General features: G+C 40.2%; 1 protein-coding gene across 2 annotated transcripts in view; it reads left to right on the top strand.

Moving 5' to 3' along the window:
• Positions 1 to 23,919, top strand: part of PLCL2 (phospholipase C like 2) — a 187,264-nt gene that overhangs the window by 128,286 nt on the left and 35,059 nt on the right. For both annotated transcript variants that reach the window (XM_072726794.1, XM_026006441.2), the window contains one exon: positions 20,335 to 20,410. In XM_072726794.1, coding sequence (XP_072582895.1) covers positions 20,335 to 20,410 — 76 coding nt within the window. The remainder of the gene's footprint in view (positions 1 to 20,334; positions 20,411 to 23,919) is intronic.

Below are 23,919 nucleotides of genomic sequence, written 5' to 3'. Positions count from 1 at the left end.
AGGTGTCAACCTTCCGAACTTTTGTAACTATAGAAAAAAGACCAGATAAATTATTATGCTTTAGGATGAAGCTGAGCTTAGATGTGTGTGTGTGTGTGTGTGTGTGTGTTTGTGTGTGTGTGAGAGAGAGAGAGAGAGAGAGAGGGAGAGAGAGAGGAAGAGAGAGGGAGAGAGAGGGAGGAAGGGAGGGAAGAAGGGAGGGAGGGAGAAAGACAGAAAGATGGATATATCCTGCAGAGGGAAGATCAGAAACCCAAAGGCTATATAGTCTAATTCACTGACAGGGGAGGTCCAGCCAATGATGTGTCCAAAAGCAGTTTCCCTGGAGTCATCAAAAACATATAGCTGAGCCACTCCAAAACGGTTCAGGCTGCCAAGCCAATGGAAAGGAAAAGAAATGTTAAATATACAGTGTGATGACAGCATCACATTGTGATTAGATCAGATGTAGCAGGCTACCACTCAGTAATCAGATGGAGGGAGATTCGAGAAACTTTTGGAAGATAATGTTCAGGATGTGCACACAGTGGTGATTATAGAATTTATTTCTGATCAGTTTTCTAGTTTCACATGTCTCCACAGAAACCAAAGAGCACATTTTCAGAAGTTTTCTTACACACACACGCCCCAGATACTAAGCAATGAGCAATTGAGGAAAGAGTAGCATTTTAAGGGCTGACAATCCCCTTGAAAGAGACTTCATCATATTGCAGTTTTTATCAAACTGGAGCTACATTTGATACCTAGCTCCAAACTTTCTGGGAGAACAGACATGAAAACCTTAATGGAGTTCAACATGTTGTCAGATGGTGTCTTCAGGCACGAAATGATTAATGGTATTAAGCAAGCCACTGTGTCATCTAACATATCAGCATTCTGATTTAAAATTTCTAAGTAAGCTAGGAAACAGTGATATGGTTGGTGCTGTCCAATCATATTGGTAAATGAGAAATGGGAGCCTGTGCTTGGCATCATTCCTGTTCTGGGGTGGATTTCGTTTGAACCAAGGCCACCTGGGGCACTGTTACCCCACAGTGGTTTGGGTCCGTGTATTTGGTGGAGTCTCTACTGTTTTACTTCTCTCTTTAGAGTCTTTCTTTTTCTTTTTAAAGGTGGCAGAGCAAGATTGATTATTTTTCAAACTGAATTTATTATTTTAATATTTTTATTTCACTGAATCTGGTAGAAAATATGTATAAAATATATCTGAAACCTAAAGCTCCAGAAAAGTTAGGGAAATTCTTTCTAAACTTATGCTTTATGCAGAAGAACACTACTGCATTTTTGATAAAACTAAGATCATTACGGACACCTGGGTGGCTCAGTGGTTGAATGTCTGCCTTCAGCTCAGGACGTAATCCCAGGGTCCAGGATCGAGTCCCACATCGGACTCCCCTCAGGGAGCCTGCTTTCCCCTCTGCCTATGTCTCTGTCTCTCTCTGTGAGAGAGACAATAAATAAATAATAAATAAATCAATAAATCTTTAAAAAAACCCAAAAAACTAAGATCATTGAAATACTGTGAATAAATAAATAAATAAATAGATCTTTAAAAAAAAAAACAAAAAAACAAAAAACTAAGATCATTGAAATACTGTGATCTTTTTTTTTTTCTTCCCTGCAAGAGCAGGGGAATTCCTTGTTCCCATCAAATCCTACATTATATGTTGGATTTTGCTCTTATATTCCTTCAGAGTTTATTTTTGATATAGTCTCTTCTTGACCAGAAGTATTTTATGTTCCTGCATTGGGTAAAGGTAGATTGTTTGCTAAGTTATTTTTTCTGTCAAGGACCCTTCCAGGAGACTTTTTTTTTTTTTAAAGAAAGGAAGGAAGGAAGAAAGGACTGCATACATATTTAAAATGCTATCCTTGCTCTGTAAATAATACAGTTCTTTTGGTTAGTCACGATGTACATTGGTGGCTCAAAGCTGTGAGGAAGTGTTTAGCTTCCTTATCCTAGTTTATTCAGTAAAGTTTTTGTCTCTGTTTAACTTTGAATAAATAAAAGTTCATCCAGTGGAGGAAGCCACGCTAGTCTTTGCCCTCATGTGGCCAGCATTCTGGCTCAGACCTTCCATGAGCTGTGCCTCTAGGGTAGAGTCTGAGTGCAAACCTCACACTCAACTCAGAGGGCAAAGAGAAATGTAGCTTTTCTCTCTCTCTCTCTCTCTCTCTCTCTCTCTCTCTTGTTCCCTCAGGACAGAGGTGGGTATTCCCCAATTTCTGTTCAGTTTGGTGAACTCAATCCATTGCATCAATTTACATTATCCACTTTGGCCTGTAAATTCTCAGCTCTTTACGGAAAATGCTCAGTCTCCCAGACTTTGTCTCTTTCCCTCTGCTTCTGGAAGGGAACGGTTGCAGGAGGCTTCTTCCTGTGTCCTCACTAAAGAATATCATTCTAAACCTTGTCATCCTCGCCTTCACCCCTATTCACCTTGAGACTCATCCATGCAGTGGAGGGATTCCCTAGCTCCATTTCCAATCACTGGAGACTACAAGAGATGGACTTCTAACTTTTCCACTGTTCCTTTCCTCCTCCAGCCGCCAGCCTTCAGCCCAGCCTTGGGAGGGGAAAGGCCAGTCTCCTCTGCCCTAGGGCATGAAGCTTTGTGATCTATGGGGTGATTCTTCCTATGTTAAAATAATTTGGAAAATTATTTCTACTTGACAAAAATCTTGACTTTCAAGCCTGTAATTCTGGTGGGAACCCAAATAAAAGTCTAACTTGACCTTTAAAACTGAGAAGTATTTTTTTAAGATTTTATTTATTTATACATGAGAGATACAGAGAGAGAGAGGCAGAGACATAGGCAGAGAGAGAAGCAGGCTCCCTGCGGGGAGCCCAATGTAAGACTGGATCGTGGATCCTGGGATGGCTCAGTGGTTGAGCATCTGCCTTCCACTCAGAGAAGTATTTGTTTTTATAAATGAGTTGCACTTTGCCCAGAGCTTGAAAACTAACCATTTGAATAGGTGGAAAGCCCCCAGGGCAAAATGGTTTCTAAAATATGGCAATACATATGGGAAAAAACAAAAACAAAAAAACAGCTTTACTCTCTTCCCAAAGCACCTATGTTCCTGCTGCAGTCTCCCAGATGTCAGCATTCCCTCCCCACTGCAGCCCATCCTCTGGATGTAAAGATAGATGTCCTGAAATGTCAGCTAGAGAGAGACCCGGGTGTTTCAGAAAGGAGTCAGAAGGTAGAGTTAGAAGTATGATGTGACAACTTTAAGAACCCCACCAGCAAAAGGGATTATATTATGATCATCAAGAGAAATAGAGCCAGATTGTTCTCTGTAACTTTCACTATTGTTAGGTGAATAACATTCTTCTTAGAGCATCTTGAAACAGTGGTATCTGTTTGGTGTGTTTGGATTGATGAAGAAGTTATGTTAAGCCTAGTAATTGCCAAGCAAGAAAAAGGGGCGAAAAAAATAACTCTAAGGACATGTACTTCATGCCTGTGTACCTCTAGCAATTAAAGTGTTCCAGAATCAAAGTTTTTGATTTGCTACTAAAACATCCATCAAACAGTATTAATACTATACAGCTCTTTTAAAAAAAAAAGAAAGTTTTTACAACGTCCAGAATCTGACATCTTAAAGTTTGGAGTTATTTTGTAGTATCCACAAAATGGTGTCATCTCTGCATCTAGTTTTATAATGTGTCCTCTTATGTGGAAATCCTTTTCAAACAGAAAAGTGAAGATCAAAGAAGCAAAGAACCTAATTGGCTTTCAGTGCATGGTAATTTATTTGTATGTCTTTATACAGCTTATGAGTTCCAGATCCTTTTAGATTCACTGAGATGAAGATTAGCTGACCTAGAACCTAAAACATGCCCTTTATAGCTCACTGATGCATGCTTCTTACCTTGTGCTTGGGAGCCCTCTGGTCCTCTCACTTTGGACCCAGAAGATGGCTGTGTGTCTCCTCAACACTCTAACCTTTGCTGTTGGCACAGAGGTGGCTTTGGCAGCTACTTTGGAAGAGAAATCAATGTGCTCATCGTCATCTATGTCAGGTTGCAGAAACCTGAGATGAAAACCCTGGAGCTCCCTGAATGTGGGTTCTACTTTGAAACACCACATACTACCTGAGCCACACTCCATTGGAGGACCCAGGAAATGCATTTTCACTGTTTAGCTTATTAGTTTTCCTAACAGTGGCAATTTCTGACCAGGTAGGGAATTGGGGATGGTTCTATGGTGGTTCTTCACTGTACTTAGAGAAGTGGCTGCCTTTGCCATCTGAGCCTGCAGTTCGCCCTCGTGTCTGGCTCCATTTGGAGTTCAGAATGTTCTCCAGCCAGTTAAATGGAAATCATTTGCCTGAGTGATTATTTTACCAGTGCTGGCCTCAAAGGGCTGGCTACAATTAACAAGTAAGAATCACACATGTGAATTTCTTTTCAGAAGTCTTTTTTGTCAAAGATTGATCAAAAGGATGGATTGTTTAATGTTTCATTGTGTCCCACTGTTGTCCATATTCAGGTTAGAGTTTAGAAAACTTGTAAGTTACAGTGAAAATATAATTTTATTGTTTAGCATTTTGATGTTTTTTATATCATACCCTGACTTTCTAAATGTGAGATCCATTCACAGATTAATTTGATTTATTACTGCCCATTTTTGTGTGGTTTAGAACAGCATATGCTTTTCCCTTTAGGACTCAGTAGTGTTGCAAGTATAATTTGGAGTTGAGTTTAAAAGATTGAAATTACATCAGATATTTGTATGAAATTGTTAGTGGTAATACATAGATTTGTTTGTAAATGCAATGATGAGCACCTCTGTTTTTGTGGACATGTACTCTTTGGATGTGCTATCACAGTTTAGAAGACAACTCTCTAAAAAATAGGATAATTTGTGTGGAACCAACTCTGTGAAATGAAGCTATTGTGATAACCAGTTTATATTAAAAATTATATATTTCAGAATTGTTTCTGAGAAAATGTGATGGTAGGCACCTACTCGAACCACCCTGGCATCTTTTCTTGGGCAGTAGTGTGTGCTCATTTCTGACCTTTCTTTGAAAAAAAATCTTTTATGTCCCTAGTTATAAACTAGAAAAAATTTTTAAAGGTGGTTTTCTACAGCCTTTTGAATAATGAGGTGGTGATTTTTCTCCACGGCTAGATGTGTTCCTATAAATAACATTTGGCGCTACATAAACTTTGAAGCCTACATCTTGTTGATATGTTACATTTGACCTCATACTCGTGAGAGGAATTAAATTCAGCCCTGCCTGGGGATCCATTATTTCCTGATTTTGGCATGGGTAGGAATGCTCCACCCTCAGCCTCACCAAACCATTCCGGTCTGCAGGGGGCCGGGTGGTGACTGCCCTCCGCACACCAACTTCTCCCTCAGTGGGGACTGCAGGATCTGTCACTTGTTACTCTGTTTTAACAGCTCCTGTTGTTCATTCTGTTCACTTCTATTCTCTCAGATTGCTGTGAAATAATTAATGCCACTCACCCCATGTAAATAACCACCTTTAATACCAGAAATCTGATTTTACTACCATCTGAATTTATCAGGAATAAAAATAGCACTTAATAATGGCTTTAAAGGCTTTTCTAACTTAATTAGGGTATTTTAAATTTTGAACCATAAGAAAACTACTCTCACAGTAAACTCAGTGGGTGGACAGTATGATGTGTTCAGAGTTAAGTTTAACTCTACAAGCTTAATTACCAATTAACTTAAAAATAACATGTTAGGTAGTTTAAAATATTTATTTCCCTACTACGTTTAGTATTAGTCAAATCTTTAGAGCTAAATGGTTTAGATTTTTATATTGAGATTTTTATATAGGAGATCCTTTATCAACTTATAGAAATATTTAATTCTGGAATTTTCTTTAAAATCAGTGTTGGTCATTCTAGTTTTCTTTATAATCATGACACTCCTATACTAGGTGGTGGTCATATGGAGTCACACCATCATTTATGTCATCCTATGAGCACAAAATAATTTTAGCTTTTAAATCACTTATCTGGTGCCAGAAGCAAGCAAGCAAGCAAGCAAACACCCCCCACCCCCCAAAAATCTTATCTTTTAAATAGAAATGGCTATTTGGGTATGTAGCTAAATGGAAGTGGAATGGTACTTAAGTAATTTTTAGTTGATTTCCTAAAATGGAGCCCTGTTTTTGTTGTGAGTCTATGGAAGTCTTTGACCAATGTTAGGATTCTCCATAACCAAATCTTTCCTTTGCCTACATATTTCATAATATATGTTTACCCTTTGGAAGTACTAGCTGCACTTGGTTTCTCATGTCTTTTTTAAAATGTGCGTGTAGCATATCAGGCTGTTCTCTTGGATACATTTTGTCCAATGTCACCAAATGATGCATTTTGCAACTTGTTAGGGTAAGGCTTGGGAGACTGGCCCATGGGCCAGTCTGGCACCACTTGTTTTTGTACAGTCTGTAAGCTAAGAATGGCTCTCACATGCCAAATGATTGAAAAAGTTTAAAAAATAATATTGCATGACTTGCAAAAACCATGTGAAATGCCAATCTTAGTATCCATAAACAAAGTTTTATTAGAGCACAGCTATCTCCCTGGCATATTCAGTGACTGCCTTTGTGCCACAACAGCAGCACAGAGTTGTCCAGACGGAAACTAAACCTAAAAGCCTAAAATATCTACCATCTGCTCCTTTGCAGAAAGAATTGGCCAACCCCTCAAAAAGAGGATCAGAGGAAAAGTCCCTAGGATATTTTAATGCACTGGTTCCCATATTCACTTTCACCACTTTAAATTATAATTTTAAAGGCCTTTCCTTCCCCTTCCTTCCTTCCTTCCTTCCTTCCTTCCTTCCTTCCATTTCTAATAACATACTCAGTGCATTTTGAATTTTGATCCATAAGAACATCATATTACTTGTTAACTTGGTAGGAAGAGAGTGCTGCTAGAGCATGAGTACTCCTGCCCTGGATAAGCAGTGAGCCTCTAAAGCAGTACTACTGACTGTTAACATTTTGATGGTCAAGAATCTATAGACACTAGAGGTGGAAACTGGAAGAGAAAAGCCAATGAAAACGTTTTCTCTGGTTGTTTATAGTGCTCCTGAGGCAAGTTTGCCACGTCAGTGGGAATGGTGACAATTACCCAGAGTTTTGTTATAATCCAGTAAAATTTGTAACTAACTTAACTTTGCAGTGAGTGTATAGTCCTGCTTGTGCTGCTTGGTAGTGAGGCTTTAAAAATGAGCCAAAGAATGGAGTTTAAGTAGTGCTCCTTTTATCAGTCAAATTTTCTTGTCAGGAGAGGGTGCAGGGGGTGCAGAGAAGGGGGAAATTGGGTGGAGTTCCCAAGCAGGCTCTGTATCTTCTCTGAAAACCCCTGGTTTCATCTTATCCTCCCCTAACAGGGAGCAGGGCTTTCTTTCAAAAGATCAGATGCAGGCTGTGCTCACCACATTCTATTTAAAGCAGTCTCATCAGGGGAGGGATTATAAGGGTGCTAGAGAAGGAGAGCAAACCTGTGAAACCCTCTCCCACCCGGGGAAATGGGAAGGCTGCTCTGAGGGCCCTCTGCAGCTTCTCACACCCTGCTACTTCATGCTGTTCATTTCCTCCTCACACCCATTGCAGCTTGTTATTATACATTGGTTGGTTTGGGTTTTTCTTTCTTTCTTTCTTTCTTTCTTTCTTTCTTTCTTTCTTTCTTTCTTTCTTTCTTTTTTTTTTTTTTTTTTATACCACTCTCACCCTCTGCTGAATCAGAGCTCCAGGTTGGCAGGGACAGAGTGTGCCCTGCTCACTACTGTGTCTCCACTGCAGAGCAGGTGCAAAGAGCAGATCTATAATTGGTGAATGAAAATGACCTTGAGCTCCAGGACACAGATCAGGAGTTCTTCCTATCCTGTGTCTCACCCCCAGTGGCTACATTTTCCTGAACTTGCCTGATTTATATCATCATGTCTAGTAGTCTTCCCCAGGAGGGTTAGGTTTGGGGGATGTCCAGGTGGTGGAGGGTGGGGCTGCCGCTCTTCCAGGCCTGGTACTAGATGGCAGCTCCCATGTCCTGAGGCAGTAGATGGAACCTTTGTAGGTCCCACAAGAAGAGGACGCCTGAGATGCCTGTGGGAGGGGTAGGCTGGAACCCAGAGGCTCTGGACTAGAGCAGGGGGAGAGGGGAAGGTAGGCATGAGGGTCCCCCTCTCCAGATCATTCACCTCTTGTCCGTACCCTCAAATCTCCCCTAACTTTGGCCAGAGGACTTTGCTGCGTCTGAAATTCCCTGCTTGAAGATTAGTATGTCCCAAGAGGAAAATAGAGCAGAGTTGAGGAGTGGAAGGGAGAGTCCTCGTTGTTCACCCAGCCAAACAGAACAACAGCTTGATTCAGTGAAGCCACCCTGGGATGGGAAAGTTGCTCATATATGTGTAGTGTTCTAGGAGTTCCCAAAGCATGCTCAGAGATGGATCGTTGTGTGAACTAACAGGTGGATGTAGGCTCCTGGTGGGCTAAGCAGAGAAATACTTGAATAATACTTGAATGTCAGACAACTACTTCTCTCAGTTGTCTTACCCTCTTCATTTCCAACACTCACTGTCCCTGCCAAGTGGCTGTACCACACTCCTGTGCTCCTGGGGGAAGAAACCTGACTCTCCCGGACACACACACACACACACACACACACACACACTATCCACCAGCTCTGACCCACCTTGGTAAATTCTTTGTCCTTATCTCACCTGCCATCATGAGCTGAGTCAGTGCAATAGCATCCAGCAGAAGATAATGCCCTGGTGTGTTTTGCCAAAGGCACCTGTCAGTAAGTACAGTTTTAGATTCACAGAGACCATCTGGGAAGGTGTGCGTGCAGTGTGAATACCCATGTGCAAAAGTGCTCTGTAAAGACACCATGACTAGACATTGGGGGATGAAGGAGGAAGTATACACCCTGGACCCTAGGAAGTACATGAGTGGGTTTTGGGGGCCTGGGCTGTGCTACAAAGAATATGAGCCCCAATGATGAGATAGTCCCTGCCTCATGCTTACTATGTGACTAAGGGCAAGTCCATTTCTCTCTCTGTAAAATGGGCATCATATCACCACCTCAAAGGATACGAAATTAGATATAAATAGACCCAGACCATAATAAAGATCAATAAATGGTAGTCATTATCATGTTATTATGAGTTTTCAAGTTCTAGAAACCTGCAGCTCTTGGAACTTTAAGACCTTTATGTGTGTATATTTTAACATCACTCCAAACTTCAGAGCAGCAGCTTTGCTGTAGAGAGAGCATGCCTACTCCATTTCAATTTCATAAAGGCAGGTTTAAAATTACATAGTGAAAAGCAGAAGATAAGGTTTCCCACTGCCTTAATAGATGAGTTGTCTCTCTTCTCTGAAAGGGGAAGGCAGGGGAACATGCGAGTTATGTGGTCAACACCAGTAAATATACAGTAAATACACTAGTATTTATATAGTAAATACACTAGTAGCTGATCAATTGTGTTGTCTTCTTTCCTGCTCTGTCATTCCTGGAATACTGTGGACACTTCATTGTGCTTAAAAGAGAGAGAGAGAGAGAGAGAGAGAGAGAGAGAGAGAGAGAAGAAAAAAAAAAAAAAGAAATACTGCTTTTCATAACAGAGAAGCCTCCAATTGCTTTTTTTCTTTTAACTAACATCTATACTTAGTTACACAGACCTGAAAGAAACTAATGATACCTTACAGTCAGACTGTGATTGAATTATCTTCTGTTAATTAGGAGTTTCTAAATCACCTTGATCCCCTTGGAGAAAAGGCCTGATATAAATAGACAGTAATAAAAGTGGTACTATGTTTAATTCTAATTGTATCTTTTGAAATTTAATTAATGTAGTAATAATTGTTTTAAACAAGCGTGTCAGAATTCAAAATGGTCCTTGGTGACTTGAAAGAGTTAATGTAGCATCCAGAAGTTCCTAATCTTTCTCCAGAAGTAGCTTGCTCACTGAATAATTGGGTTTAATGAACTCAAGTTCCCCATTCTTCCTGCAGGGATGATTCTGGCCATATTTTAAGCCATTCTTATCAGCATCTTGAAGACACTTCCCTCCATCCAAGTTGTAGCCTGTGAACTCACCACGATCCTTGAAAATTTCTGGGACCCAAGAGTTTTACAGTGGTGCATTGCCCTTCTTTCCAGCTTTCCAGGCATTTCCTGGAGCCAGAGGGAGTGGCAGGCTGTAGACTGTGTCCCCACTGGACTGTGCCTGGCTGCCCCTCAGGCCCAGCCAGAGGTCCCTTTGCAAGTAGCTGAGTCCCTCTGTGCTCCTATCCCTTCCTTTTCTCCTAACCACAGAGGACACTTGAACACAAGCACTTAGATTTCATGCTGCCTGAGATGATCTGAGGCTGTCATGCAAGCACATTGTTTTTACCCTTTGGGAAAGTGGGAGATGATGGATTTTGCAGCATGAAGAGGCTGACATGACATGACCAAAGGCCTGGAAAGGTTGGGGTTTGCGTGTGCCTCCTTGAGGCAACCTTGGTGCATGGTGACTCATCACACGCTGCAGAGTAGCCTGTTGAGTGTGAGAATTTGAAGTCTTCCCACAGTAATTGTGTAAACACCAAGTAATGCTGTATAGCACACCCAAGTTATTCCGTGGCCATAAAATGGAGAGATAAGAGAGCTATTATAATTTAAATGCATTTGAACTTAACTATATATGTATTCTCCATACAGAAAAGTACAGCACAATATATTATTAGATGTACTAGTAGGAATTATAGAATTTTTCTGGATAGTTTTATAATTTCAGTGGAGTTCCTTTTCAGAATAGCTTAGGTTCTGTTTTGCTTCATTTTCAACAATTTTTGTTTCCTTGGAAGATAGTATTGTACAGGACCAGAAACAACCAAAGATCAAAATCAAAATTCAACTTTTTGAAATTCTGTGTACTTCCTGAAGCTAAAAGTATTCAGAAGTTTTAAAACTTTGCCAACGGTTTATAGTAGGATAAACATTTAAAATCTGTATACTGGCTTTATAACTAATCCTTTGATCTGTTAGATCCCTAGGTATTTCCAGAACCCTTTTCTGTTTTCCCTAAGCTAGTTTGCACAATGAAGCTTATCCAGCTCCTGGTCTATTTAAACATGTTTGGGAACATATGGAGACCAGTAGCAATGCTAAATCCCAATTCATCTAGAAATGGGAGTGAATTTCTTTTCAATCAAAGTTTGTGACTTTATGGTTTATTCAGTTGTCTGCATAAAATGAAAGTTTTTAATCTGATTTAAAATATGATTTTTGATAAAATAAATCACCCCAGTGCATTTATTGTTTTAATTCCTCTGAACTCTGCTTCTGTGATTTTGTCGGGTTTTTTTTTTCCCTTTTATTCCTGGATGTAGCGCCTCCTCAAACCCAATTTTCTCTTTGTGGTGTTTTCTCTCATCTCTCCTCCTTTCTCCTTTCTTCCAGACCATGAAATGTGTATAACTAAGGACTTCTAGTGGCTGACACTGGAAGTGCCACTCAGAAGCACCCAGACGTGTAAAGGTTTGGGCCCTCCCTGTGTGCTGGGTGCCACAGCAACTGGTAGAAAGAACGAACCTAGGGCAATAGATTGGTTGTTTTGACTATGTAGATAGTATTTGTTTTCATGGATTTTATACTGAATCCAATTTTTTTTAGGTGAGTACAAGAGAAACCTATATATTTATTAGTCTGTGTATAGTAAGCATAATGTCTTCGTCTTACTGACATTTAGATGGTGATTCACCTAAGAATCTGCAATTTAATTAAACCTTGAGGTTTAATCTGTGAAATGCAGCCTTTTCTAAGTGTTGTGAATTGTGATGATATATTAAATGAAAGTGAGAAGTGGTAGATGGAGAAAATGATGGCGGTGGAGAAGCCTTTATGGCATGTGAAAATTTGACTAGATACTTACGCATGAGATACAATGTTACTTTATAGGATTTGATCTGAAATTTTGGGCGTAAGAGATTCATATTGTACCAATGTTCAGATAAAAGTTATGTAACAGGAGAGCCACATTCATTCCTTAGGTACATACCACCCTAGCTCTGAAGTAAACTTTATGAAAAATCAGAGCATATTGAAAAACTAGAGAATTCTTGGCTTCCTAAACGTGGACCCTGGGTCACTCATAACTCATAATTTGCTCCAGATTTATATAGCACTTGGCATCCACTCTCTGGCAAAAAAAATGATTGTTAAAATAGCTGAGTACCATGTCGAGGCAGGCTTATACAATGCCAAAACCATGCTTCAGTTGATATCGTAGAAACTGAGACTTTAACTATGTACTTCAGAATAAAATTTCATGGGAAATTTTGAAAAAAAATATTTCAGAAAGGTTTTGAATAGTCTCCCTGTTATAGTCCCTTAGCTATAACACGTGTTTTGAAAATGCAAATTTATTTGAATGTGATGGATACATTAAGGAACAATTTTAACCTAACTCAAATGTTGTGTTTGGCTGTGCACAGTTTGGACCACAAGAAACTAGTGAATGCAGAAAACTTCCCCTGGCTGAACTGCATGTACACACGCATGTCAGGCAGCACGTGGCTCCCCCAGTTAGTGAGGGAGTCTGGAGCTGTGCCCATCCACATCTCCTGTTACCGCCTTCATCAGACCTCACATCACCTCCTGTAACTTAGGATCTGCAACCCTCAGAACACCCCTTGCCAAGCAAACCTCAGGTCTTTCTCAAGGTCAGTCACCACCACGTGCATAATAGTAGCTTTGCATTCCTTAACTATTTAACATATGCAGAGCTGAGCTGTCACTTTTATTCAGTTCCTGTCTTTTCTTTCTTTCTTTTTTTTTTTTAGTTCCTGTCTTTTCTGAATGTGTCACTGCAAAATTTTTGAATGTTGTGCCCCAACTCCATTTTCCCCACAAACGTTGTGCTTTTACTGCATAATTTTGTATAGTGCAAGTGATTTTTAGGAACTTGTACATCCCATTGTAGCAGAACTATGAGTACTGCAGTTATATTCCCCACAACTACCAAGTGCCCGAACCCAGAGCTTCCAGTGCTCGGACGCACCCTTCTTCCAGAAACTCCTCACACATCTGTAAATGCTTAATATCCTGGTTTTCCTCCTTCCCCTCTGACTGCTCCTGCTGTATCTCTTCGACTAGTTCTCTCTGCTTATTAATTTAAGTGATTCTAGAGCATCACTGTGATGTTTTCATCTCATTTATCTGTAAAATTCCTCCCTTGGAGATGTATACATGTTTTCATCTCAGCTGCTACCTTTGTACAGAAAATCCCCAATTTTCCAAAGCCAGAACCAAGCGTCCACAGTTTCTGATTGCTGCTGCACAATTTTTTCCAGACTGTTCCATTGTGACCATAGCTCAACTCCACCACTAGATGAGTGAACACATCAAAGACGCTGTAAACTATGAAATGCTTCACAACCATGGGGGTGTTAAATTTTCCTTGTCTATCCAAGGGGAAAGAGTCTTTGGCTCTTCCTCTGCCCACAGCAAATCAGTCACTGAGTCCTGCTCTGTCCCCTACTCAGTCTCCCACTTTGATCTTTCCTTTCCCAGCCCTTCTGCCACCTTCCATGTCCCTCCAGTAGCTGTGGCTCCCTGCCTGCTTCTTGACCCCACCTTTGGGTCCCCTGCCCTGTATTTCTTCCTGCACCTTGGTCTCTCCTCAAAGTTGTAATTCTGTAGCCCATCCAAGCTGACCCATCACTCCTTTTCTAATCACATTTCTCTGTTTTCTTCTAGCCTGATGGAAATGCCTAGAGAGCTGAATGATATTTTACACTGATTTATATCCTGCCCCACTCCACACCATGCCTGCAGTGGGGCCCCATATGAGGTAGCAGCCACCTATGCTCCTCTCTATGTGTTTGTTGACAATTCAGTAGTGGTTTTCATCCAACAGAGCTTAAGGTTCTTTCTATAACTTTTCTATGATATTGGGTTTTTTCTATACTTTTCTATGAGTTGCATAATGGAAAATGTGAAAGTGGAAGTGAGGTTTCAAGAGGAAACCAGGACAAATTACTCTGGAAACCGTTTGTTATGTGGAAAGTGTTTTTATAGTGACCTTGCTGGAAGGGATGATGACCACAGCTATTAATGACGTGGCATGTTTTGGCCCCTGAATGGTGGCCAACTCTCTGCAAATGTGGCCACAGCCCTCCCCCTGTGTGAACCACAGAGGGGGCTGGGCTTAATAGTAGCATGAGACCCCCACTGTGATACAACTCTTATACCCCTGTTCAAGTATGTGACTTTTATATTATTTTCAAGTGTTAAAAGCTCTGTTGTATTTTCCAACAATAACTTCATAAATGGTTTCGCTTCCATTGGTTCAACCCTGTGACATTTTGTTGTACTTGGACGCTTTACTAAAAGAAAATGTTACTTCTGAATTTCAGTTTAGAAGGCCTGGATCCCAGTGTTCTTGTATTCGATTCTAAAATTCTTCAAAGTTCTAAAAACTTCTGTTTAAAGTATTAAAAAGAAAGGTAGTGTTATTAACTCAGATACTGCTTTCAAGGGCACAGAAAGAAGCACTGAAGCTTACAGATTCCTGAGAGAATTTCCTTCTTCTCTGTCCCATTCTCAGCATTAGCAAACTGACTCAATTTGTAGGGCTGTGTAGGACAGGGTGACAGTCCTCTGGTGACACTGAGCTTTAGAGACATCCATACAGATCATTCTGATTTGGGGGAGAACACTTCTTTGGATTGAATTTGGTAGTTTTTTGAGGACCTCGATCCTTGATTCACATTTGCTGTTTTGCTACTTCTTCCTGGAGTCCTGAGAGGCAAGTCCTACTTTGGTCCAGTCCTCCCTGGGTCTTTCCTGAGCCAGGCAGTACCTAAATAAAGCCATACCTGCTACCTGGGCATTCACTGTCCACCATGGCCTACCATGGATCTCCATGACCACATTGGAACCCTGAGGGGTTTTCAGAGGTGGGAGCAGGTGTATCATTTCTCTAAGTCCATTGGCAAGTTTGAGAATGATGCTCAGTTACTTGAGTTACTTATATGTCATACACACAATTACAGAATCTGTAAAGGAACAAACCTTTTTTTTGTTATCTAGATGTTCCCTTTTGTAAGAACATTAGCACTTCTCAGACTTTGTAACTTCATTAGATATAGCTGCAGCCAAAGCAGCAGCAGCAGCCATGTGTGAAAATGGGGACAGACAAAGCCACGTCTTAAGAGGGAAGCATTTTCTGTCTGCAACTGAGGTCAAAGAAGGATAAAGGGAAAAAGTAGAACTCAGAAGAGGTTATTATTGTTATTATTGAACTTCTTTCCCCAAGGACTTGAAGTTATTAGCAAATTGTTTTTGTGAATATCAAAATCTGTGTTCCTGGGATGAAAGGAGATGTGGTATACTGTCCAAAATCAGATATAACATCCTTACATAAAAGATCCTTACATAGACTTACTTATCCTGAAAACAGAATTTTCCTACTTGATGTACAAATTTCAAAACAAAAAACTAAGAAGCAATCTATAGAAAAATAGTGATATAAAATACATGAACATGGTTACAATTCACATTAACCATATCCATAAACAGAGAAGTTTGCCTTATAACTCTTATGGGGAGTTACTTTCAGAATGGAACATTCTTAGGAAAGGCATTTCTGGTTTCTGTCCAGCTTAATAAAATATGAATTTTTGCTTGCCTTTAGTTGAAACTTCCTGCTTTTCATCTGCTTAAGTCCTATATTAAAACTCTACATTAGAGTTGATCAAATTTATGAAATGGGTTCCTGGGCTATGTTAAACCCATAGATTTTCCTAAAGCATTAGTTCCAGAAATTTAGGGAGTTACTGGTAACTGGACACTAATAGAAAATCTATTAGCAACAACTACACAAAAGCATCTTCTATTTCATAAACAGTATGAGCTGTCCGTGTGGTAAGTTACTACAGTTAGCAGCAGGATGATCTGATTGCTGAGCCAAGACCCATACCTCTGTGTTTAAAGGAGATCCATGGAAATGCATTTGCATTATTGCAAATAATGCTTCTAAAGCCAACCACTCTCCTGGGCCTTGCATCATATTGACACATTCATGTAATATATACAGAGAAAATAAGATAATTTGAAGCAGTTTCTCCCTTTGACTCATCTCTTGATGTCACTCCCCACTTACTTGCTTTTGTCTACTCTGAACTGCTTATTCGAGTAGTTTCATGTTAAATGTAAATGATTTCTCTCTTGTAATGATGAATTGTTAAGTGGAGCCAAGCAAATTGTTTGTTGTCATTTTAAAAGAAATGTTTTCCAAAAGTGCTTTACAGAAATATTAAGGTGGAAGGCAGTAGTCGAGATTATAACACCTACCGTGTGTAGCACCTGTCAGGAGTCACTAAATTCCTTTCTGCCTGTGTGTCTTTCTGGCTGGAATGCCCTTTCCCCAGTGCTCCTGGTGCAAGTGCTACTCGTATGGCCAAGATGCGTCATGGTGCTGTGGCAAAGCAGGGGCTTTGAGGTCAAACAGAACACATCGTTTGCTAGTTATAGTTCCTTTGCCTCTCTTACCAGAGGACCTTGGGAAAGTGGCTTAGCCCTCAGGGTGTCAGTGCTCACACCTATAAAACCAACACCATCAATACGTATCTCATATGGGTTTTGTGAGCCTTAAATGAAATAGAAAGCACCAAGTACACACCTGATGCAGAGGAGGCGTTCAATTACTTTCATTTTGATTCACCCAACCAACACTTGTACTATTTATAATCACAGCTTGTTATAGCGCAGCAGACCCAGGCAGAGATTAGTCCCCACTAGATCTAATGCCCCCTCACGCCCCCCCCACCCCCGTGTGGTCCCTGCTGTATCCTCAGTGCCATGTGCCCTGCATTCGGTCACAGTTGTTGGCTGAATGAAGCACGATATCAGCCAGCTGAGTAGGCAGGCAGGAAGGCCCACTGCCTGGCCTTGCCCTCTCCGATGGCTGGACCCTTCAGGTAGTGCACTTACAGGAGCTCACAGTCTGGAGAGCTTGCTGACCAACACCTAGCAGGGCTCTTTCACCCAAAGAGAATTTATTCAGATACTGCAAGAGTTGAGGATCGGTGAACTCACTCTGTGGACAAGAACCATAAACTGTTTACTATACATTAATGTAAGTACCCACCCTAACTGTAAATATGCACCCTAAAACTATAAAAAGATATAAACTGGCAGTTCCTCCTCCCCAAGGAAGTGGTGAAAACATTTAGTAACAGGTGTGGCAAGATGAATAATCTCTGCTAAGGTCTGGATATATTTTCTTCCTGCCTTCTCTGAGTTCTACTGTTTGTTGTTGTGCTCACCTTCTCTGAGGCTGATTCTCTCCAGGATACCCCCCCCCCCCCATAGGGTCGGTGAATACCTGCCACTGTTTACTTCCAAACCTGAGAGAAATGGCTTTTCACTGTGTTTGCATTCTCCACCCTGGTAGATTAGCCACCTTCATGTTTTATATACTGCTCATAAGTAAGAGGTAGAGTGTATATTTCAAGTCCAGTCCACAGAGCATCAACAAGACGCCATGACATCACGAGTACACCACCATTAAATATCCCATCTACCTCCTGTGGCTTAGGGGTATTTAGCTTTACCACACCCAATAGCACATGGACTACAATGGCAATGCCACATTTTGTTGTGATTACTGTTTGCTCATAGTTCTGGGTCAGCACCTATTCTTTATTCATTCACAGCACTTAATTCAGGGTCCCACACTCAGAGGACCTCAGTAAGTGATTGTTCCAAGAATAAAGGATTGATCACTCAAGTATAGATCAAAGGAGGCAGGTGAGCTCCTCTCTCCAGACCCTTGAAATACATGTGCTGTCCTTAAACCTTGCATTATATTTTAAGCTGAAAGGTGCCTAACTATGTAACCTTTGGTGATACTTTAAACTGGAAGAAGCTTCTAAGAATAATGATGTGACTTGTTTCTTTGAGCTTCATCACACCAAGCTTTTCAAATAAAACTAAAATTAGTAATGAATGTTTGAAACATTGACCGTGAACATCTGAAGGGAAGGCATACTCATACAGCTAATCTTGGGCTACCAGCAAATGCTCTGGGGAGGCCATTGTCACATCTGTTTGCAAGTGTCTTCATTATGATAGTCACGTGCATCCTTTCATTTAATCCTCACAACATTATGAAGGTAGTGTCTTTTATTAAACTCATCTTATAGGTAGAAAATTATGGCTCCATGATGTTTAATATCCCAGCCTAGGTGACAAAGCTAATGAACAGCAGAAGCAGGATTTGAGCCCATACAAATCTGTGCTCTTTCTGTCCCCACGCCACCCCCAGTAAGAGTGTGTTTTGACCACCTCTCCCCCACAGGTCATCTATATGCGTGACCCTGTGCCTAATGCTGCTGATTTGTTCTCCTACATTCCTTCTGTTATTGCTCCTGTCTTGCCCATCTGCTTCATGACCAGGTTCATTTCATTGTTGCTATTTTTTTCCCTCCTTTTTCCTGTTTGAGTGATGGAGGCACAGTTGGCTAGTTCTTTGATACTGACCTGTGACAACCACCATCCTTGCTTAAAGAAGTCCTTGCTTCTTCATATCGTTCATTTGGCTTGACATCAAAGCTGAAAAAGGTTACTGATGACGGGATGAACCTTTTCAGTATGCAAATGATGTCATGGTACAAATGACTTTATATCAATGTAATTGAGCTCTTAACTATTCATTTTTATCATTGCCTGTTCAATATGTCAAGCTGTAAAATAGAATATTTTAATTTACAAGCATGACTCAGATCTTGAAGAATAAATGTGAAAATACTGAATTCCAAAGTGCAGGCTCCTCCATTGGGATGTGGGCTTCCTGAAGATAGAGGCTATATCCTGTAGGTCCCTGTGTCCCCAGTTCCTACTCTGGGCCATGGATAATGAATGAAGGCATGAATGAGCACCTGCATTGGCCTTAAACCTTTTAGTGTTTACTATAATTTTCTCAGAACAGTGGACAAGTTGATAAATGCTGTGTGACTCATTTTAAGAATCTGGTGTACTTCTTAAGAGGCATGTTGATTATGCTTTGGCTTAAATAAGTGTAACTAGTCAAAATAGGGCGTTCCTTCTTTGAATTATACAAATAATCCAACCTACATATATTTAGTTTCTATAAAATAATGATTGTGGCAGTTAGTGATATATACTATAAAGAAAAACAAGGCAGAATTTAAAGAGATGGAGAATGAGGGATTGCTGTTTATTACTTAAAAATGGTCACGTAAAATGGATGAGTAATAGTATAATGCAAAATATTGGGACATTTAAATAAAAAATGTTGAGATCTATACTTAAGGCAAGCATCATCAATTGTACCCATTTGAGCTATGAGAACTGAATCTGGCTACCCCGGTTTCATAGTGATTTTAGAGCCAAAAAGATTACTTCAGACAGATCTTTTTGGTAAGTAAAATAATTGATCAGCTATGCCCTGAGCCTTTTTTTTTTTTTTTTTTTAAATTCAAGCGTGGCTGCTAAAACAAACACATGTAATTTGGAATAAGAACTCAAAATTGGATCTTTTATTTTTATTTCAAAATTAGATCTTTTAAAATCATTGATAGGAACATTAAAAATACTAGTGTAAACATTGTTTTAAGGGGTGTGTGGGGGTTCAGTCAGTTAAGTGTCTGGCTCTTGATTGTGGCTCAGGTCATGATCTCACACTTGTGAGCTCAAGCCCTTTGTCGGGCTCTAAGCTCAGAGGAGAGTCTACTTGAGGTTCTCTCTGTCTCTCCCTCTCATACTGGCCCACCATCCCCTGCTCATGCTCGCGCTCTCTCTCTCTCTCTCTCTAAAAATAAATAAATAAATCTTCAAAACAATAAAATAAATGTTGTTTTTTGATACTCATGGTAAGTTTTAAACTAATTTTCAGATGAAGGCATTTTAGCCTAAATGAGTAAGGTGTGTAGGTGGCAGAGCTTTCTATAAGATGAAGTTGAAGATTTTGTTAAAACAAATGACGGAAAATATAATTTAAAACACAGATAAGATGTGTATACATGTTTATTTGTAGCTTCTCATACTGAAACAAACTCCATTCAGTATTGACTCAAGGTTCAAATTCAGTGTTGTACAAGCCTGACTATGAAACGTAATACTCCCAACCTGTGTGAACCATTACATGGAATGCAGGATTTCTCATTGCGTGCATAAACATTTGAACTGAGCGGTGGGAAGTGAGATAAAAGAGCGTTTCACCCCAGCACCTCAGCCTGTTTATAGAGGAGAGCCTGATGCACGTGTGTAGACTGGCACGTGGGTGTCAGGTGTAATCCCGTGTCTGGGTGTTCTCTTTGCAGATGATCCAGTCTCTCAAAGCCGTCATTGAAAATGCAGATGCTGTGTATGAAAAGATTGTACACTGTCAGAAGGCAGGTAAGCCAAAGTTTGTTTCTCCTCTTTAAAATAAAATCAGCCACATCATCTATTTAGCCTTTCAAACTACTGTGTCTTTTTGACACTATGTGTAGGAAATCAGATATAAAAATTATTTTTTCCAGTGTAAGGAAAACACTCATTCGTGGCTTCTCAAGGCTGGATAACAAAGTCACCTGGGAGAAGCTTTTGAAATATCCTGACATAGGTCTGGGGTGTGGTTGCAAAATTCCTACCTGTTAGAAGCTCCCAGATGTTTCTAGTGAGTGGCCAAGACTGAGAGCTGATACACTGACGTCCTTCCCAGTGTGCCCTGCTGCTGACCCTCCTCTAGTCCCCCATGACCTTCTGGCAGACAGTGGGGAGGGTGAATGCTTGAGCAGAGAGAGAATAAGCTTTTCGAGAGGAGAGTGGGCATTCGTTACAATCTCTTGACACTTTTCAGTGCACTGGCATGCTCAAGTGCTGATGAATTCATCTATTTAATATCAAAATGTTATACTGCATTATAAAATGCCAGCATCGAATTAATTTTAGCTGAGATGAAACCACAAAATCACGTATTCTGCATTGTAATAAGAATAGACAAAATGGAATTCTTTCAATTTTTACGTTTTGTTTGGAGCATCATTTTGGAAGATGTTACTATGGAGAATATTTGTAATGTACAAATAACTGTATCTGTCCTAAGTTCTAAGATTTCTGGTTGCTATTCCTTTTTTTTTTTTTTTTTTACTTTAAAAAAAAAGTTTATTTTTTTGTAATCTCTACACCAAGTGTGGGGCTCCAACTCACTACCCCAAGATCAAAAGTCATATGCTCCTCCAACTGAGACAACCAGGCACCCCTGGTTGCTATTCTTTAAAATTAAGAGACTATAAGTATCATAAGTGATGGGGCCTAAGTGATGGGGCTAAGGCCTGGAAAAAAAAATCCTCTCTTTATCTCAGAAATGAACTCGTTAAGAATAGATCAAAGAAAAGATACATGTGACAATTTTCTCTTTTTGGTATTTATTGAAGGAATATGCACATTAGTGACTAATCAACAGGCAAAAATCCTCATCTTGATTTACTCACTTGTTCTTTCTACTTTTAGTCCTTTTGGGGCTAATGCTCCCTACAACCACAACTAAAACGAGATACTTCAAACACCATTTTTATCCTCTCACTTTGTACACAAAACCATCCAGTAGCTGACCAGAGTCTGTTGTATCAAATCTAAACTTCTAACTTCCCATGCAAGATTACCCACTTACCAGCCAACCCATTTTGCCAATACTGTATATAATTTGTTAAATCATCTGTTCATTCATTTAATAAATATGTTTTGAAGTTCTACTATACCAAAGGTACTTGTAAGAGCTATCACATATCAAAATATTAAAAAATAAACAGGATTAATGTTTGCCTTCTAGAACCTTCCAACCAAGCAGGAAATATGAAAGTAATCACACAAACTCAGATGTATTGAGTACTTATGCTGTGTTACTCGGGAGTCTGAATTTGGTTTGTGGAGCAGTAGGGAGCCATTGATTTTTGAGCAGAATGGGAGAGAAATTGAACTTTAAGGTGATGATAGCTGTGTGCAGAGAATTTTCATGGGCAGAACCCAACTGGGAGGCTGTTGGGAGCAGTGAGAAGGGGGAAGTGATGGTGTGCATCCAGCCTGACCTTGGGCAGCTCTTCTGTCTTCCCAGTGTGTTTCTCCTTAGTCAGATTTTCACAAGCCTCTCCTCTGTCTGCCAATCTGTACATTTCTTCATTTTGTTCACAGTCTTCCAGGAGACCTTTTATGATTGCAGGAGTTATGTTACCTAAACATTTTATTCAGTCCTGCGGAATGTGTTTGGTTCAGCTCTCAGACGTTCAATTCCTATATGTTTTATTAATATCCTCTTCTAAACAGGCTAGTAACCTGCTGTGCCATAGGTTTGCATATCAAGTTACTCTGCATATTGAGTTTGCATATTGAGTTGCATCTTGTATTTTACTCATGGCACCTGTACTAACATTCTGCCGAATAGTCCCTGGAATACTAACTGACTAAATGTGATTTGACTTGTATTAAGGATTCAATTCTACTAAATACATGAATTATCAGGAGAATTGTAGACTGTTAGAATCTGAAGCTGCATTTATCAGAAAAAAAGAACTATTTATTTACAATTTGAGTTATTGCCAAGTCTTTGCAACTTCACTGGTTTGCATTTGACCATTTCTAGCATAATGCAGCTTTATGTTGTTGTTCTGCTTAATTTCAGTAAGGGATGTATTTGCTTATATTTAAAAAGCTGAAGACTCTTATCTATTAAGAATTTTGCTTGGAAGGCAAAAAAGAATAACCACTGTGTAATGGTTCATGTTGCTCTGGGTTTGAAGATCTTGAGAAGCACGTAACTATTATCTTTTGGTTTCACAGTTACTGCTGACTGCCTACACAGCCCTTCTGTTATCCCAAGTGCTTATTTTAGAGTCCTTGATCTTTTGTTTCTCATATTTACAGTTATCGGAAGGGCATATAGTCATTAGTCATATGAAGAATTGCTAATTTGTATTGCTCAAAAACATTTGCATGAGATTTTACTTCTGATAAATAATCGCTATTGTGCTTGCAGAACTTTAGTCTGGCAATGACAAAATGAAGATACAGGTACCAAAGTGCTGTAAGAGAGGATTATTTTAGAAGCATTTCAAACTCCTAATCACAAATTTATATTCTTACTAGATAAACCTTCCTCTAAACAGCTAAGTGAAGTGAGGAGTCACGCTGCCACCTCCAGCCACATGTTAAAAAGCGTGCCTAGTTTGGACAGGTTCAGACTCCCAGCTATGTGATTCTTTTTTTTTTTTTTTTTTTTTTGAGATAAAAATATGTTTTGCCAATGGTGTTCTCAGGAAGAAGGGGATAAAGAAGGAGAAGAATGCTGAGAAGTGAAGACCCACCCCCAGCCAGGGTGGGCTAGGAACTTAGAGGCCCCCGGATAGGCGGGCAGATGGCCTGAAGGAACCCTGGAGCAGACAGTGAGAACAACCAGGAGATGGGCAGTTCAGGCAGCCTGCGGAACCTACTCTCTTAAGGGGAGAATATTGCCACAGAGGGCTGGAGGGTCAGAGGGAAATCTTTATAAGAAAGCCATGTCCCTAAAAATAGGAAAGATCTACTGAAGAAGTGAAGAGGAAGACATGAAAAGATGAGACAGAGCATTAGGAGGGAAGAAGTGAGGAGGGTAGGAATCCAGGACAGTCAGGAAACACTTGACCTCAGAAAAGGGGATGGACCCCTCTTCCCAGACCCCCCTCTTTGTCCAGAAAGCTGTGACATTCAGACAGATTCTGAGGGGGAGAGGACTGGCTTCCATTGGGCAGTGGATGAGGACATAGTGCCCTAGAAGGGCACTGGCTTTGGGAGTGAGGGAGTGAAGGGGGGGCCCAGGGACAGGGGCAAGAGTGTGGGAGTGCTCTGGCAGGGTCACACACTCTAGTGCCAGTAGAGGGACAGATGAGATG

The sequence above is a fragment of the Vulpes vulpes genome, chromosome 11, assembly GCF_048418805.1.
Source record: "Vulpes vulpes isolate BD-2025 chromosome 11, VulVul3, whole genome shotgun sequence".
NCBI lineage: Eukaryota > Metazoa > Chordata > Mammalia > Carnivora > Canidae > Vulpes > Vulpes vulpes.
Note: the sequence above shows the minus strand (reverse complement) of the source record. Positions and strands in the feature narration are given on the sequence as shown.